Source organism: Bacillus rossius, chromosome 1 (assembly GCF_032445375.1).
Source record: "Bacillus rossius redtenbacheri isolate Brsri chromosome 1, Brsri_v3, whole genome shotgun sequence".
NCBI classification, from domain to species: domain Eukaryota; kingdom Metazoa; phylum Arthropoda; class Insecta; order Phasmatodea; family Bacillidae; genus Bacillus; species Bacillus rossius.
Window position 1 is genome coordinate 369,142,400 of NC_086330.1, and position 18,445 is coordinate 369,160,844.

Here is an 18,445-nt window from a genome sequence, read left to right on the forward strand (position 1 = left end):
AAATAATAATATTTACTACTTCCACAAATTTAAATACCATTATTATACATTTTTATGAATTTACCATTTCTATAAATTCTATGAATTTAGTTAAAATTTCACCACAATTTATTTTTGGTTAGTTATTTATACATTAATACTTCTTTTAAAAATATCAAATATTATAAAAGAATATTATTAATATGGATGACTGCTGAAATAATAATTCTACAATCCGAAATGATAAACTTGTCCGTAATTAGAACCCATGTCACACAATTATTATAATTGTCCTAGTAGCTCAATACACTAACTACGCTGCTCAGACAGTACATAAGGAGGCAGTTACATTAGTTTGAATAATACATACTGTAATATTTTTTTCAGACTTGAGGGATAATAATTTCTTTCATTTTGTGTGCTATAAAAATTTGACGTCGTACCGCCTGTGACAGTGAAGCCCGGTCTCCACCCCGCCAGTACCTTACCCCGCTGCGAGACCGTACCCCTAGCCTAGCCTATGCAGGCTGACGCTGCCCCCCCTCCTCGGCCGGCCGCGGTCAACGGCAGTCGACAACGGGTCATCAACTAGGACGGACATGCTGTTCCCCGCGTTTCCCATCCGTTCAAGTAACAACCGTCAGGTAATTACGGGCGTGTGTGTGTGTTGTGTTCAGCCACCATTCCCTAATCAATAGCCTAGAAGCTTAGTAGTGCACACTGGGGCCGACGACCTACCACAGCAACGGCTAGACGCTTAAAGACTAGCCTGGCGCCCTCCTGGAGAACTAACACCTCAACAGAGACACCAGCAACTACTAGGCTCACCCCGGGTAGCGAGCTCAAGATCCCGGGTGATGGCATTGTATTAAAACATAACACATTTGTTGCAATGGGTTATAAACCCACGAGGTCGCCTATCTGCCTCTCTGCTTGCTCCACGAAGTGAGCCGCAGTGTGGATCCAGTCCGTGTGCAACGCAACTGACAAACCTGGGAGGTTTATGTTGTCGCCGAGTGGGTCACGAAACAAGCTGGAAATACTGTTGTGTGTGCGGCAGCGTTGAAAACATATACCTATTTACTACTGGAAGTTGTTATTACAAAATCAAGTACGAAATGGGACGTACAGTGCTTTATCTACCAATACTTTATGAAGAAACACTTCATGAATTCATCAATCATAAGCACTACATCACATAGTATAGTACTTCTTCCCTATTTATGAATCCACTCCTTAGAAACTCCACGGTAAGTGCTAATCATACGTATTCATTTTCACATCCATGTTTGTAGCTTTCTAGTCACTTCAACTTTAATAGTTTTACTTATTTCACAATCTAACAGAGCTTATTTTCAAGCATGCCATGATTCACTTCGATTTGCATGGCTGTGCATCTCAGAACTACACACGTTTTTCCAAAAAAGGAAATTTTCTGACAATCATCTGAAATAGGTAAAACTATAAATATTGTTGTTGACTGTACAGCAGGCCCCCCACATCATTCTGTGGGCCCCGTTGCTAGAAATCATGATGCCCCCCCTTCTTTTTCTAACAGAGATAAAAAAAATTATTATGTACATTGTTTTAGTTATATATTTTTTAACCTTATCACAATTATTTTTAAAACACTTTAAAACTAGTTTGAAGTCAGTGTTTCGATTGTCAACGTAAATTTATTTTGAATAATGGCAAATCAATGAGTGTACCTAAGTGTTCTGCACTGTCAACATGGTGTCACGTCAATTGACAGTGGTTTTGTTACTCACAGTTGTAGATTCAGACACGTTCTGTACGCACAGCATATTCCGAATCATATTACTCTGGTGTAATATTTCATCGGTAACAAAATTTAGGCCTTACTGTTTAACTGTTTTCTATGATTTATTTAAAATTGTCTACTTTTTTGTTTTAAGTTTTTTTTGCCATAGCAACGGTAGCACCGGCCATGTGGGGGCCCTGCTGTACAGCTTCAGTCAGTAATGTGTTTAAGAGAATGATTCACTTGGTGAGGGCTGTACTGTTCCCTTCTCTGGGAGCACATAGGCTATCAGTTGCGAACACACTGTTCAACCTTGTACAACGTTATTGCAAGAACATGCAAACACGTGAGGCCAGACACAGGAACCTAAAGCATTCAAAATATACATTTTACTGCTGTGAGAACTTACACTTGTCATTTTATTTGCTTCAACCAAATCATGCTTTTAAAATAATCACACTTGTTTAAAAAGAAAATACCGCAGAAATGTTCTTCTTGAAGCTTGTCCAAATAATAATGCACATTGATTTATAACACCCGTTAAATTAATTTTAATACAAAAATATTTGTTTTTATGTTAACAAAGTTGAGTAACTCTTGTCATTACAATCCTCTACAAAGACATAAAAATAATACTTGTCTGTTAAAAATGTTTTCAGAAGAGCATATTTTAAAACATCATTAAAATACTCTTAATGAAAATACAATATAAATATTTTTTTTTTTTTGTTTAAAATGAGTACAACACTCTATACAAAACATTTCAGTTACGATTTCCCTAAAACACAACCAATTTACAATAAATTCTATAATTTTATATTTTGATTACAGAAGACATTTCTTTTCACATTTCAAACTTGAAAAGAGTAAAATGTGGCATAGCATACTTCACTATTCTGAAACAAGTATAGCACCTATTAACAATGTATGTATACTGTACACTCAATAAAATAAAATCTATACAATATATACATAATCATTAATTATTTTACTATGAGAGCTATAGTTCATGGTCTATATACACATGATAAATGATACATTCATAAAATGTATGCAACAACCATACAAATTAATTATGTGGATTATTTTTGTTGGACATAAATATAAATATATATAAAAAAAATTGCACAAACTGTCACAAATATCAGATCTGACACTATGCCACATGCAATTATAAATGTTTTACAGTAAATAAACAGTACAGTTATTTTCTTTTACCAGGTTGATGCATTCAGATATTCACCATATCTGACAGTTTGTTGTTTATGTACAATAAACACAAGATTATTTCAGCACTATAAATTTGTGCGTTCTCATTAAACTATTATGTGTTTCGTTGAATCTTAAAACAATATTCAGAACACTTGTGCTTAATTGTGGTGTAAAGAATTTGCATTACTGTTAAGTGGTATTTTGTTAAATACACTGGTGTGAGTTAATTTTTGAACATAATTTGTTTACACTATAAATTTATATATTTCTGGAAATTACTAAACAAGATGAGTTATACATATACATATAACACTTGGATAATTTTTTGTGGTACTGTTAAGATTAAGTGTGGTACCTACTGTTTATACTTCATAGCAGACTGTTTGTTTACTAGTACGTACCCTACCTGCATTTATTTTGTGAGACCTTGATTTTTTAAAAAAAATAAGAGTCCGTAAAAGTAGCATCATTCTCAATGAACACAACTGAAGTATATTTAATTTAATTTATATTTCAATTAGTGAGATTATGCCTTTTTCACCACATGTATACCATACACAATTTCCCTGTAACACTGTTCAAAGTGATATATATTCCTGGGTTCCTCTTGCAGGGATAAGATGTTGAGGTCGCTCAACTGTGTTATTTCCACTGATAAGGTTTGATTCCAAAGTAAAGACATCTAGATGAAGTGTTATCATTTAATTGATACAAAATGTCTCATTAACTTATAAGAAGGGCACAACGTATATATCGTACTGTATGCAGTCTATGTGGTGCTGCATACCATTTTTCATGTAATTTGACATTTATAGGTATTTATTTCTACAATTTAATATAGTGTAACTAAGAACATGCCTACCCATGTTACATGTGGATAGCGTAAGTTTCATTTCCATTTCAGTTGCAACAGACCAAGGTCACATTGCCTCCGCCTACAAGGCTGATTCGAGGTGCAACGTTTCACTAAAATCGGCAAACTCATAAACTTAACTAATTATTCATTACGCCAGGGATGCACACACAACTTAACCAAATACAAGTAGCTAAATAAACAATTTTTACATAAATAGGTTTAAAATTTGGTCGAATTTAGACTTGAGAAAAATCAGATTTGTGTAACATGCCCAAAAGCGCAAACCTTAGATTATTAAGAGTGTCACTGTACACAAGTTCATGGGGTTATCTGCTGGTATACTCTGCGGCCATGCACAAAATGGGTTGTACACATTCTTGCTCACAAATACTGTTTTTTATACTTGGTTTATAAACACTGAGAGAGGAAGAGAGAAGTATTTGCAACGGTAAAGGTTCATCACATCACAAGAGCTTGTCGTGTTCTCGAACGGTGATAACTGTTAAGGCACGTCATTTCTAACAAGACAGCATGGTAACACTATGTATTGCAAATTAAAATTATAATATTTACTTATTTTTTTCAGAATGCCCAACACAAAAAAAAACTGTGTCTTTTCCCACAGGTACTCGCTGGAAGAGTTACACAACTAAACATGCTCCAACAGGCAGTGTTACACGTTGCTTCTCATGCACTGTTCTTGTATTGCATTTTGGGGAAGTCTGAAATGTTGGCTCTCACATCAGCAGCTGGTATAAAACCCTTCCGTAAACACTGTCTTTTTTAAGTTTCACTGCCTTTGTAGCTCGAATAAGATACTAAATTCACAAGAGTTGTAACATTTCACTTCCACCTTAAATACAATTACCCATCATTCTCCTTGACCATAATTATTTCTCCCTGCCACAACTCAGAACATCACAACCATTTTCACAGCCGGTAACCGAGTTACCAGATCATTTGGAAATGTTGTCAACTTTATAAATGGTAATGTACCCAGCTAAAACATTAAAACTAACTCAATAATACATACATTATTTAAACACCATTTGCTTTGTGGCTGCGTATGTGACATCTGTCCAAAATCAATCATGGATTGTCAACCTCTACACTAACTCCAGCTTACATTTTTCAAACCCAGCCAAAGTATTTTCAAAACTTTTCCAGAGCATGACGTCTGGTGAGCTGAACTACAGACTGGATGATCCTCAGAGCATAGACACTTCATCACTGGGGCCAACAATCGCCGAAGTACGAACCGCTCTATGGCCGGATATTGTTTCTTTTAATGCCTCTAAACGAAATGAAATAAGATGAAGATGATGATGATGATGATGATGATGATGATGATGATGATGATGATGATGATGAAAGAATACTGACAACATGGATGATGTTTGAGCATTTGTCAGAATACAACGATGCATCGAGATGCATGCGTGTGTTTCCAGCCCCAGCTAAACAAGCCGTCATTTTGTGCAGCATCACTCAATTGATAAAAAAATATTTCCAGTACTGCAAATTAATAGAAACTAAAATAATTATTTCATCATTCGTGGGCGTGGAAACTAAAGGAGACGCACTGCTACGAGCGCTTGTGCATTCCACGTGACACGTCGGCGCAAAGACGCGACCGTCAGCTGGGGCAGAACGTCACGGCTAGTGAGGGCGTACCACGTGCGTGCGTGCAGGCACGGCTATGCTGCAGGTGCTACTTCATGCGGTTGAGCACCAGGTCCGTGATGACGGTCAGGCCCTTCTGGTAGGGCGACTCGACGAGGGAGCTGGCGTGTCGCACGGCCTCGATGCAGTGGTTGCGCGCCAGGAACCGCGTCTGCTCCAGCCCCTGAGACTTGTGCACGAGCTCGAAGGCCCGCTCCACGTCGCCCGGCTCTTGGAACCGCCTCATGATCATGGGGTTCAGCTCCGGGTACTGCCAACACGCACACGCACATGCAAGGGCGGGGAATGTCGAGAATGCTGCAGTCGGGCGGTCCATCTCACTGCTCCACCCTTCATCTGCCTCCAGTGACCTCCAAAACATTCACCCCTGATTCATTCGTTCGTTATTTTCAGCAGTTCAGTAAAAATGCATCACTAAAAACCTGAAGTGTCTGTCATTTTCAGTGGTGTAGCCAGGATTTGTGTATGGGGGGTGTTAAGAAGCATGGCCCCCCGTATTAAAGCAGGGGGTCCGGGGGTCCTCCCTCGGGAAAATTTGGATTTTAAGGTGTAAAATAGTGCTATTTTAGCAGTTTTCTGTTCTTAAATTTAAATATTGTAATGGTAAAAATTTTATTAATTTTAATATGAAATTTGTTTGAGTGATGAATAAGAAATTAATTAAAGTTTTGGTGCTAAGGGGGGAGGGGGGTTTGAACCCCTAAAACCCCCCCCTGGCTACGCCCCTGGTCATTTTTATATATTTTAGCTAACAAAATGATTGCATAGTTCATTTAATTTGTGAGGTTCATTTCCATTTTGTAAGCAAACACAGCTACCTTTTCCACATGTGGATATATAAATACAGTACAGAGAAAAAAAAATGCATTACAAAAAGTTTTTCAAAATTAAAGGCAAAAAGGTGTCAATACTTATTTATGTAGTAACTGGCGTAAGTTCCATCAAATATATATTTTTTAAACCTTTTTGCAAGATATTCTATTTCTTAGTTGCAAACAATAGAAAGGTCTTCAATCCAGCCGCTGTGGTTCGAAGCTTTCTGTGGTCAGACACCAACTGAGCTGTTTGTGTTTAGACACCAAGCTGACGACCTGGGCCACCAGTCTACACCGTGCCACCCAAATTTCAGTTCACTCAAAGTTTATCCTTACTGTCGGTTAGCATTTCAGTAAAGTGTTGGTTACATTCCACATATGATACATACATTACACTCATGAATTTTTTTAAAAAGACCGATGCTCTCTCATAATCTTTCTATGTAGCAGCTTGACGTCGTCTGGCCGACGACCACCCCAGAGCCCGACCTGCACCCGCCAGTATACGCTCCCGCTAACGGAACACACCCCTGGCCATGGCCCACCCGAGTCAGGCGACCCGAACAGCAATTAAAGACAAAGCCGCGGAAACCTGAGTAGACAAGAGAAGAACCGTACCCATTCCTCCTGAAACATTAAATGAGGATTTTAGCGACAATAAAATCTCTTCCAGACACACCCGTTTGGAGTCTAGCGTAATGAGGTCACGCCTGGCGCGAGAGAGGCCGAGCCTCCCTCGGACGCCATGCCAGTTCGGCAGTTCAGCGCAGCTCATGGACCGGGGCGGACCTACGTCCCACGGAGAGGCAACATCCTTTGTCTACATTGAAAGTAACGTCCGGTAACTATAGCCACTAATTAACCAAACCCCTTTTATTACTTAACCTCTCCGTGAGTACCCGGTCCCTTTTTTCGGTCCCGGACCTAATCCGGCCGCATCAACTTAAGGACACCCCGCACCACACTTGGTCAACGGGGCTGCTCTTCAGCATACGGCACGGGCCGTCTCCCGCAACGTACAGAACTTTGTTTAAGGTCACGCGCACGGCGCTGACCACAAACCCGCAAGGGAACTTGGACAAACTTAATTGCGGTGCGTGTTTCACCACAGTGGGCACAACACCCGCGCCGAGACATTTGCATACGGGATTGGCCGTCTCCAATCGCCCGCCCCTTAATTCAGTGTATTTTTGTATCCCGTATTTTGTACTGCTAACTTACGTTACCCGAGTAACGAGTGCCACGTAACTTGTGCGCGCCCCCTTAATCCAGTGTATTTTTGTATCCCGTGTTTTGTATTGCTAACGTACGTTACCCGAATAACGAGTGCCACGTAACTTGTGCGCACCACCTTAATTCAGTGTATTTTTGTATCCCGTATTTTGTATTGCTAACTTACGTTACCCGAGTAACGAGTGCCACGTAACTTGTGCGCACCACCTTAATTCAGTGTATTTTTGTATCCCGTATTTTGTATTGCTAACTTACGTTACCCGAGTAACGAGTGCCACGTAACCTGTACGCGCCCCCTTAATTCAGTGTATTTTGTGTCCCGCCTTTGTGTTACGAAATTACGTTACCTACGTACCCAGTGAGACGTCTGAGACATAACAGCATCCGAGGCCACGTAACGCGGAACACAAACAATAAGGCGCCACGGAATAACAAGTAAAAACCCCCCGGGGACCTCTGTAGAGTGTTGTATCGTGTACGACTCGCTCCTCTGAATAAAAGGTACGACACCACCACCTCAACTCCACGTCTCTTATTTAAAATCATCTCACGCAACACCGCCGCCGGCCCTAGTGGGCCACGCAGGGGCACATACATCCACGACCCCAAATTCACGACTAGAAACGAGCTAGTCTGGCGCCCACCCGGACAACACAGATCAAGAACCGCCTTTTCCCACTAGGAGCCACACCGGGACTCGAGCCCGAGACCCCGGACGACGGCAAGCTTACTACAAGTGAAAATTTACATTTCTTTGATATTCCCATTAAAACTATATTGACCTCCGTTACCCAAAAAAACTGAAAATTCTGGTATTACACGGCCCAGATGGGTTGGATGAAAGGCCTTCCATTGTGTATGTAAGGCAAAAAAAAAAGTATTTCTTTTCAAGTGCTAAGAATGCTGAAAGAAAATCATAAGTGTGTTTTGGACTTTGTTGGGAGAGATATAACCTTCACCAAATTAACTTCATCCTGATCCACCCCAAACATGTGTGAACCTTTAAGAATTATTAATATTTTTTTTCAGTGAGAACTACTACTCCTGATCTTGTCAGTGGGGACAGTTTGTGAGGTTATGTTCGACATAAGTATGTTGTGCAATTGCTGGAAGAGAATAATTCTTATTCCTAACCTAGTTTAAAACAAAGTGTGTTTGGGAGGGGTAAAAATAACTTGTGGCAGATATTCACCAACAGTAATTATGCTATGCAGATGGACGTAAGAGACAGGGGAGCCAGAGCCCCCCTGGAATTAAAAAGCTTTTCACTGTGGAGGCAATCGTAACTGTGAAATTTAAGGGGGGGATAATAAAAATACTAACACCGTAACTATGTTTTAAGGAAACCTTTTGGATTATATAGCACGTATCACATGCACGTCGGCCTGTAGTGTGTGGTGTGGGTTAGCCTGGGCGAGGCTTATTGCATGCACGTTGGCCTGGAGAGTGTGGTGTTGGTTAGCCTGGGCGAAGCTTATTGCATGCACGTTGGCCTGGAGAGTGTGGTGTTGGTTAGCCTGGGCGAGGCTTATTGCATGCACGTCGGCCTGGAGAGTGTGGTGTGGGTTAGCCTGGGCGAAGCTTATTGCATGCACGTTGGCCTGGAGAGTGTGGTGTGGGTTAGCCTGGGCGAGGCTTATTGCATGCACGTCGGCCTGGAGAGTGTGGTGTTGGTTAGCCTGGGCGAGGCTTATTGCATGCACGTCGGCCTGGAGAGTGTGGTGTGGGTTAGCCTGGGCGAAGCTTATTGCATGCACGTCGGCCTGGAGAGTGTGGTGTGGGTTAGCCTGGGCGAAGCTTATTGCATGCACGTTGGCCTGGAGAGTGTGGTGTTGGTTAGCCTGGGCGAGGCTTATTGCATGCACGTCGGCCTGGAGAGTGTGGTGTGGGTTAGCCTGGGAGAGGCTTATTGCATGCACGTTGGCCTGGAGAGTGTGGTGTTGGTTAGCCTGGGCGAGGCTTATTGCATGCACGTCGGCCTGGAGAGTGTGGTGTGGGTTAGCCTGGGCGAGGCTTATTGCTTGCACGTTGGCCTGGAGAGTGTGGTGTTGGTTAGCCTGGGCGAAGCTTATTGCATACACGTTGGCCTGGAGAGTGTGGTGTTGGTTAGCCTGGGCGAAGCTTATTGCATACACGTTGGCCTGGAGAGTGTGGTGTTGGTTAGCCTGGGCGAAGCTTATTGCATGCACGTTGGCCTGGAGAGTGTGGTGTTGGTTAGCCTGGGAGAGGCTTATTCCATGCACGACGACCTGGAGAGTGTGCTGTGGGTTAGCCTGGGAGAGGCTTATTGCATGCACGTCGGCCTGGAGAGTGTGGTGTTGGTTAGCCTGGGAGAGGCTTATTGCATGCACGACGGCCTGGAGAGTGTGGTGTGGGTTAGCCTGGGAGAGGCTTATTGCATGCACGTCGGCCTGGAGAGTGTGGTGTGGGTTAGCCTGGGCGAGGCTTATTCCATGCACGTCGGCCTGGAGAGTGTGGTGTTGGTTAGCCTGGGCGAGGCTTATTGCATGCACGTCGGCCTGGAGAGTGTGGTGTGGGTTAGCCTGGGAGAGGCTTATTGCATGCACGTCGGCCTGGAGAGTGTGGTGTTGGTTAGCCTGGGAGAGGCTTATTGCATGCACGTCGGCCTGGAGAGTGTGGTGTGGGTTAGCCTGGGAGAGGCTTATTGCATGCACGTCGGCCTGGAGAGTGTGGTGTTGGTTAGCCTGGGAGAGGCTTATTGCATGCACGTCGGCCTGGAGAGTGTGGTGTGGGTTAGCCTGGGAGAGGCTTATTGCATGCACGTCGGCCTGGAGAGTGTGGTGTTGGTTAGCCTGGGAGAGGCTTATTGCATGCACGACGGCCTGGAGAGTGTGGTGTGGGTTAGCCTGGGAGAGGCTTATTGCATGCACGTCGGCCTGGAGAGTGTGGTGTGGGTTAGCCTGGGCGAGGCTTATTCCATGCACGTCGGCCTGGAGAGTGTGGTGTGGGTTAGCCTGGGCGAGGCTTATTGCATGCACGTCGGCCTGGAGAGTGTGGTGTTGGTTAGCCTGGGAGAGGCTTATTGCATGCACGTCGGCCTGGAGAGTGTGGTGTGGGTTAGCCTGGGAGAGGCTTATTGCATGCACGTCGGCCTGGAGAGTGTGGTGTTGGTTAGCCTGGGAGAGGCTTATTGCATGCACGTCGGCCTGGAGAGTGTGGTGTGGGTTAGCCTGGGAGAGGCTTATTGCATGCACGTCGGCCTGGAGAGTGTGGTGTTGGTTAGCCTGGGAGAGGCTTATTGCATGCACGACGGCCTGGAGAGTGTGGTGTGGGTTAGCCTGGGAGAGGCTTATTGCATGCACGTCGGCCTGGAGAGTGTGGTGTGGGTTAGCCTGGGCGAGGCTTATTCCATGCACGTCGGCCTGGAGAGTGTGGTGTGGGTTAGCCTGGGCGAGGCTTATTGCATGCACGTCGGCCTGGAGAGTGTGGTGTTGGTTAGCCTGGGAGAGGCTTATTGCATGCACGTCGGCCTGGAGAGTGTGCTGTGGGTTAGCCTGGGAGAGGCTTATTGCATGCACGTCGGCCTGGAGAGTGTGGTGTTGGTTAGCCTGGGAGAGGCTTATTGCATGCACGACGGCCTGGAGAGTGTGGTGTGGGTTAGCCTGGGAGAGGCTTATTGCATGCACGTCGGCCTGGAGAGTGTGGTGTGGGTTAGCCTGGGCGAGGCTTATTCCATGCACGACGACCTGGAGAGTGTGGTGTGGGTTAGCCTGGGAGAGGCTTATTGCATGCACGACGGCCTGGAGAGTGTGCTGTGGGTTAGCCTGGGAGAGGCTTATTGCATGCACGTCGGCCTGGAGAGTGTGGTGTGGGTTAGCCTGGGAGAGGCTTATTGCATGCACGACGGCCTGGAGAGTGTGCTGTGGGTTAGCCTGGGAGAGGCTTATTGCATGCACGTCGGCCTGGAGAGTGTGGTGTGGGTTAGCCTGGGAGAGGCTTATTGCATGCACGACGGCCTGGAGAGTGTGCTGTGGGTTAGCCTGGGAGAGGCTTATTGCATGCACGTCGGCCTGGAGAGTGTGGTGTGGGTTAGCCTGGGAGAGGCTTATTGCATGCACGTCGGCCTGGAGAGTGTGCTGTGGGTTAGCCTGGGAGAGGCTTATTGCATGCACGACGGCCTGGAGAGTGTGCTGTGGGTTAGCCTGGGAGAGGCTTATTGCATGCACGTCGGCCTGGAGAGTGTGCTGTGGGTTAGCCTGGGAGAGGCTTATTGCATGCACGACGGCCTGGAGAGTGTGCTGTGGGTTAGCCTGGGAGAGGCTTATTGCATGCACGTCTGCCTGGAGAGTGTGCTGTGGGTTAGCCTGGGAGAGGCTTATTGCATGCACGACGGCCTGGAGAGTGTGGTGTGGGTTAGCCTGGGAGAGGCTTATTGCATGCACGTCGGCCTGGAGAGTGTGCTGTGGGTTAGCCTGGGAGAGGCTTATTGCATGCACGACGGCCTGGAGAGTGTGCTGTGGGTTAGCCTGGGAGAGGCTTATTGCATGCACGTCGGCCTGGAGAGTGTGCTGTGGGTTAGCCTGGGAGAGGCTTATTGCATGCACGACGGCCTGGAGAGTGTGCTGTGGGTTAGCCTGGGAGAGGCTTATTGCATGCACGTCGGCCTGGAGAGTGTGGTGTGGGTTAGCCTGGGCGAGGCTTATTGCATGCACGTCGGCCTGGAGAGTGTGGTGTGGGTTAGCCTGGGAGAGGCTTATTGCATGCACGTCGGCCTGGAGAGTGTGGTGTGGGTTAGCCTGGGAGAGGCTTATTGCATGCACGACGGCCTGGAGAGTGTGCTGTGGGTTAGCCTGGGAGAGGCTTATTGCATGCACGACGGCCTGGAGAGTGTGCTGTGGGTTAGCCTGGGAGAGGCTTATTGCATGCACGACGGCCTGGAGAGTGTGCTGTGGGTTAGCCTGGGAGAGGCTTATTGCATGCACGTCGGCCTGGAGAGTGTGCTGTGGGTTAGCCTGGGAGAGGCTTATTGCATGCACGACGGCCTGGAGAGTGTGCTGTGGGTTAGCCTGGGAGAGGCTTATTGCATGCACGTCGGCCTGGAGAGTGTGCTGTGGGTTAGCCTGGGAGAGGCTTATTGCATGCACGACGGCCTGGAGAGTGTGGTGTGGGTTAGCCTGGGAGAGGCTTATTGCATGCACGTCGGCCTGGAGAGTGTGCTGTGGGTTAGCCTGGGAGAGGCTTATTGCATGCACGACGGCCTGGAGAGTGTGCTGTGGGTTAGCCTGGGAGAGGCTTATTGCATGCACGTCGGCCTGGAGAGTGTGCTGTGGGTTAGCCTGGGAGAGGCTTATTGCATGCACGACGGCCTGGAGAGTGTGCTGTGGGTTAGCCTGGGAGAGGCTTATTGCATGCACGTCGGCCTGGAGAGTGTGGTGTGGGTTAGCCTGGGCGAGGCTTATTGCATGCACGTCGGCCTGGAGAGTGTGGTGTGGGTTAGCCTGGGAGAGGCTTATTGCATGCACGTCGGCCTGGAGAGTGTGGTGTGGGTTAGCCTGGGAGAGGCTTATTGCATGCACGTCGGCCTGGAGAGTGTGGTGTGGGTTAGCCTGGGAGAGGCTTATTGCATGCACGACGGCCTGGAGAGTGTGCTGTGGGTTAGCCTGGGAGAGGCTTATTGCATGCACGTCGGCCTGGAGAGTGTGCTGTGGGTTAGCCTGGGAGAGGCTTATTGCATGCACGACGGCCTGGAGAGTGTGCTGTGGGTTAGCCTGGGAGAGGCTTATTGCATGCACGTCGGCCTGGAGAGTGTGGTGTGGGTTAGCCTGGGAGAGGCTTATTGCATGCACGTCGGCCTGGAGAGTGTGGTGTGGGTTAGCCTGGGAGAGGCTTATTGCATGCACGTCGGCCTGGAGAGTGTGCTGTGGGTTAGCCTGGGAGAGGCTTATTGCATGCACGTCGGCCTGGAGAGTGTGCTGTGGGTTAGCCTGGGAGAGGCTTATTGCATGCACGTCGGCCTGGAGAGTGTGCTGTGGGTTAGCCTGGGAGAGGCTTATTGCATGCACGTCGGCCTGGAGAGTGTGGTGTTGGTTAGCCTGGGCGAGGCTTATTGCATGCACGTCGGCCTGGAGAGTGTGGTGTGGGTTAGCCTGGTCGAGGCTTATTGCATGCACGTCGGCCTGGAGAGTGTGGTGTGGGTTAGCCTGGGCGAGGCTTATTGCATGCACGACGACCTGGAGAGTGTGGTGTGGGTTAGCCTGGGCGAGGCTTATTGCATGCACGACGACCTGGAGAGTGTGGTGTGGGTTAGCCTGGGCGAGGCTTATTGCATGCACGTCGGCCTGGAGAGTGTGGTGTGGGTTAGCCTGGGCGAGGCTTATTGCATGCACGACGACCTGGAGAGTGTGGTGTTGGTTAGCCTGGGCGAGGCTTATTGCATGCACGTCGGCCTGGAGAGTGTGGTGTGGGTTAGCCTGGGCGAGGCTTATTGCATGCACGTCGGCCTGGAGAGTGTGGTGTGGGTTAGCCTGGGCGAGGCTTATTGCTTGCACGTTGGCCTGGAGAGTGTGGTGTTGGTTAGCCTGGGCGAAGCTTATTGCATACACGTTGGCCTGGAGAGTGTGGTGTTGGTTAGCCTGGGCGAAGCTTATTGCATGCACGTTGGCCTGGAGAGTGTGGTGTTGGTTAGCCTGGGAGAGGCTTATTCCATGCACGACGACCTGGAGAGTGTGCTGTGGGTTAGCCTGGGAGAGGCTTATTGCATGCACGACGGCCTGGAGAGTGTGGTGTGGGTTAGCCTGGGAGAGGCTTATTGCATGCACGTCGGCCTGGAGAGTGTGCTGTGGGTTAGCCTGGGAGAGGCTTATTGCATGCACGTCGGCCTGGAGAGTGTGCTGTGGGTTAGCCTGGGAGAGGCTTATTGCATGCACGACGGCCTGGAGAGTGTGCTGTGGGTTAGCCTGGGAGAGGCTTATTGCATGCACGACGGCCTGGAGAGTGTGCTGTGGGTTAGCCTGGGAGAGGCTTATTGCATGCACGACGGCCTGGAGAGTGTGGTGTGGGTTAGCCTGGGAGAGGCTTATTGCATGCACGACGGCCTGGAGAGTGTGGTGTGGGTTAGCCTGGGAGAGGCTTATTGCATGCACGACGGCCTGGAGAGTGTGGTGTGGGTTAGCCTGGGAGAGGCTTATTGCATGCACGACGGCCTGGAGAGTGTGCTGTGGGTTAGCCTGGGAGAGGCTTATTGCATGCACGACGGCCTGGAGAGTGTGGTGTGGGTTAGCCTGGGAGAGGCTTATTGCATGCACGACGGCCTGGAGAGTGTGGTGTGGGTTAGCCTGGGAGAGGCTTATTGCATGCACGACGGCCTGGAGAGTGTGCTGTGGGTTAGCCTGGGAGAGGCTTATTGCATGCACGACGGCCTGGAGAGTGTGGTGTGGGTTAGCCTGGGAGAGGCTTATTGCATGCACGTCGGCCTGGAGAGTGTGCTGTGGGTTAGCCTGGGAGAGGCTTATTGCATGCACGACGGCCTGGAGAGTGTGGTGTGGGTTAGCCTGGGAGAGGCTTATTGCATGCACGACGGCCTGGAGAGTGTGCTGTGGGTTAGCCTGGGAGAGGCTTATTGCATGCACGACGGCCTGGAGAGTGTGCTGTGGGTTAGCCTGGGAGAGGCTTATTGCATGCACGTCGGCCTGGAGAGTGTGCTGTGGGTTAGCCTGGGAGAGGCTTATTGCATGCACGACGGCCTGGAGAGTGTGCTGTGGGTTAGCCTGGGAGAGGCTTATTGCATGCACGTCGGCCTGGAGAGCGTGGCGAGGCGTGCGCACTGACCTTCTCGCAGGCGAAGAGCACGGGCGCCGTGGCCAGCCCCAGCTTGAGGTCCGCGGCCGTGGGCTTGCCCATGGCGTCCGAGGAGGACACGAAGTCCAGCAGGTCGTCCACCAGCTGGAAGGCCAGCCCCACGTTGCGGCCGTACTGGAACACCACCTCTGCCAGGGCGTCGTCCGCGCCGGCCAGCATCGCCGTCTGCGGAGCCACACCGGCGCGCTCTAGCTGCAGCCTGTCTCTCTCAGCCCTCCGTTGCCAGCTGGCTTGTTCACGTTGCAATCATTAGTGTGTTGCTATCAATAATGATATATTTAATAATTTTGTATAAAATATAATATATATTGTATATATAGTTATATTTAATATATGTTTTAATATATAAAATATATTTAATATATTATAATGTATAAAATATATTTAATATATATTATAATATATAAAATATATTTAATATATACTATAATATATAAAATATATTTAATATATATTATAATATATATTTATATTTAATATATACTATAATATATAATAATATAAATTGTATTTATATATAATTTTAATATTACTATTTTTCTATTTTTGTTAAGACCATCAAATAGTGCCTACTGACTGCATCATTACAATTTTAGTCATTTAGAAAAATATTTAAACACAAATCATTATTACACAACAGAAACTATTTGTAGTAATTGGTCACTATTAATAAAAAGAGATTCCGTTAAATTATGTGCCTTGCACAAAAAAGCCAGCATTTTTTATTTAAAAAAAATTGTTCACAAAAACTGTCGTAACCAAGATGGCAATTTTAAGCTAGGTACCCTTCTGAGAAGTTATAAAATGAATATTTTCAGACTATGCTTTAAATTGAAATACAACAAAACTTATATCCGAAATTATATTTCTAATTTATCCTATACAAAATAGGTACAACATTACAGATATATTAAAAAAAAAAGTTTTATATTATAAAGTTGTGTCTATAAATGTCTGTGCTCTATGGTGTCTATCTGGCACAGCGCACAGTGAAACAAGGCTAGCACTAATTGAAGAACTCGTACATTAGAAATAACTCTGCAAACTAAGGATGAGAGACTCTATAGCTACACACGACGATTTGGTTATTCCGTTTCCTTGTCATTGCGATTTATTCCCATAGATCTCTTGCATTTTTATCTTGTCACAAATATTTCTCACCAGATATGTACTTAGGTACTTCCTAAATGTTATTTTCAATCTAAAATGTTATGCAAGTGATAATTATCAACATTGGCATGACTTTACCGCTATTAGACAGTATTTGTTAAATATATTTTGAAAATACTTGCATCCGAACATAAATGCAAGAGAGCTGTCGTGAACAATTAACAGGAAAAGCCCCCAAATAGCAGAAATGATAAGAGAACAAAATAACCAACTTGGCTTGTGAGACACAGCCTTAAGGTAAACAAATCTGCATTCTTAGAAATAATGCCATTTTTAAAAGTGGTATGTAGTTGAGGGTTGTATTTTACAGACAACTTATATATTTATAGACGTGAATTTTTCAAATATTTTTTTTATTAGTATAAAGAATTAAAAATAAAAATAAAGTATCATTTAAACAAGTTATGCAAGAAAGAATGAAATACATGCACATATTATAACCCAACTGATTGTAACATACTAATAGAAAGTAAAAACTCTAAGTTGCCATAAATTTTCATTAGTAGGTATTAGGTGTAAAAATGTACTAATTAATTTCATCTAAAAAATTTTGCTGGAAGTTAATTTATTTACTGAGAAAACATACGAGGGATATTCTTAAAGTAAGTTATATTCGGTCATTAAAAAAATTAAGTCATGAGAGTTTGAGTTTACTATATATACACATTTTCACATAGTCACCACTCAGTTCCGAACACGCTTCCTAATGCTGCACCAGTTTCTTTAAACGCTCTGCATAGAAGTTCGCCGCCTGGGAGCTAAACCAGTTGACAAACGTAATTTGTAATGTTTGCTGCAATTACTGACCCATGTTCCATGAAATCAACCAAAATGACGCCCTTTTCGTCCCAAAACACGGTAGCCATCATTTTTTCGACTCGAGTACAGAGATTTATTAATCGTTTTCCGGAGATGTTTACTAGGCGCCTGTACTTAGGCTACACGCATTGCGTATTCGCAGTCCATGATGCCTATGTCCAAGGCGTCCGTTCCACTCCCAGGCAGAGAGAAGAGTTCTATGCAGAGGGGTTGAAGAAACTGGTGCAGCTTCAAGAAACACTTCTCGGAACACGCGGTGTTTTGAGAAGTGAACGGCAGTCCTAGCTGCGTGGTTCGGGCTCTATGTGCCGCACATGAGGGCCGAACTGTGGAGCCATCTTGCAAAATAAGGTTACTGCTAAGCATGAAGATCATATGGACATCACTGCTAATGATAACTTGAATTATTTCACTCACAAAGATCATCATCACTTGTCTCAGACACAATCCAATTCGAATGTTTATTCTCGACCAATCAGTGACCGTATATCATTATACAGCATTTTAAAAAAAGGAGCCTTTTTTTTTTGGTCAGAATTCTTGCAAACAGCAGGAATCAGGAACATTTAACACTTTATTTTATTTTATTTTTGTAAACTGTGGTATGGAAATTAATGTTATACAAAAGTCATTTTTTGGGAGAAAACATTTGCTAACAAATTAAAGCGGGGAAATTATTTTACTTCTTGTACTTGTTAATGGCGTGTATGTTATGTTCTGTGCTTAAGTTTCGTGTGCCGTAATTAATTCAATGTGTAATTTCTAACAGTCCCAGGCGCGCACCTCACTTAACAACAGCGGATGTCGTTTATGCTGCACCTCTCCTAGTCACTGCAGTTTCTCGTTATAAATTATATACTAGCATTTCTTGAAAACCACGGGGTTAAGGGCAAAAACACAAGGCGAAGCAACCTGGTTAGTAATTTGCATTTTTAAAAAAAACAAAACAATGTATAGGAAATTAGAACGTTACCCAAAAAATTACAATTAAATCATTCTATAAAAGCAACAAATATGTCGGTGTATGTAGAACTTTGTCCAGACACACATAATCTAGTCGGACAGATTTCCATCTAAAAAATTTTGCCTATTATTTGC

At 45.6% G+C, this 18,445-nt stretch overlaps 1 protein-coding gene across 1 annotated transcript in view; it reads right to left on the reverse strand.

The window, feature by feature from the left end:
- Nucleotides 1–1,621: 1,621 nt before the first annotated feature.
- LOC134528419 (all trans-polyprenyl-diphosphate synthase PDSS1) overlaps nt 1,622–18,445 on the reverse strand; it is a 203,376-nt gene continuing 186,552 nt past the window's right edge. The window contains exons 7-8 of the mRNA XM_063362020.1: nt 15,329–15,523; nt 1,622–5,742 (exon numbers count right to left, since the gene is read on the reverse strand). Of these exons, the coding sequence (XP_063218090.1) occupies nt 5,521–5,742; nt 15,329–15,523 (417 nt within the window). The 3' untranslated portion in view covers nt 1,622–5,520. The remainder of the gene's footprint in view (nt 5,743–15,328; nt 15,524–18,445) is intronic.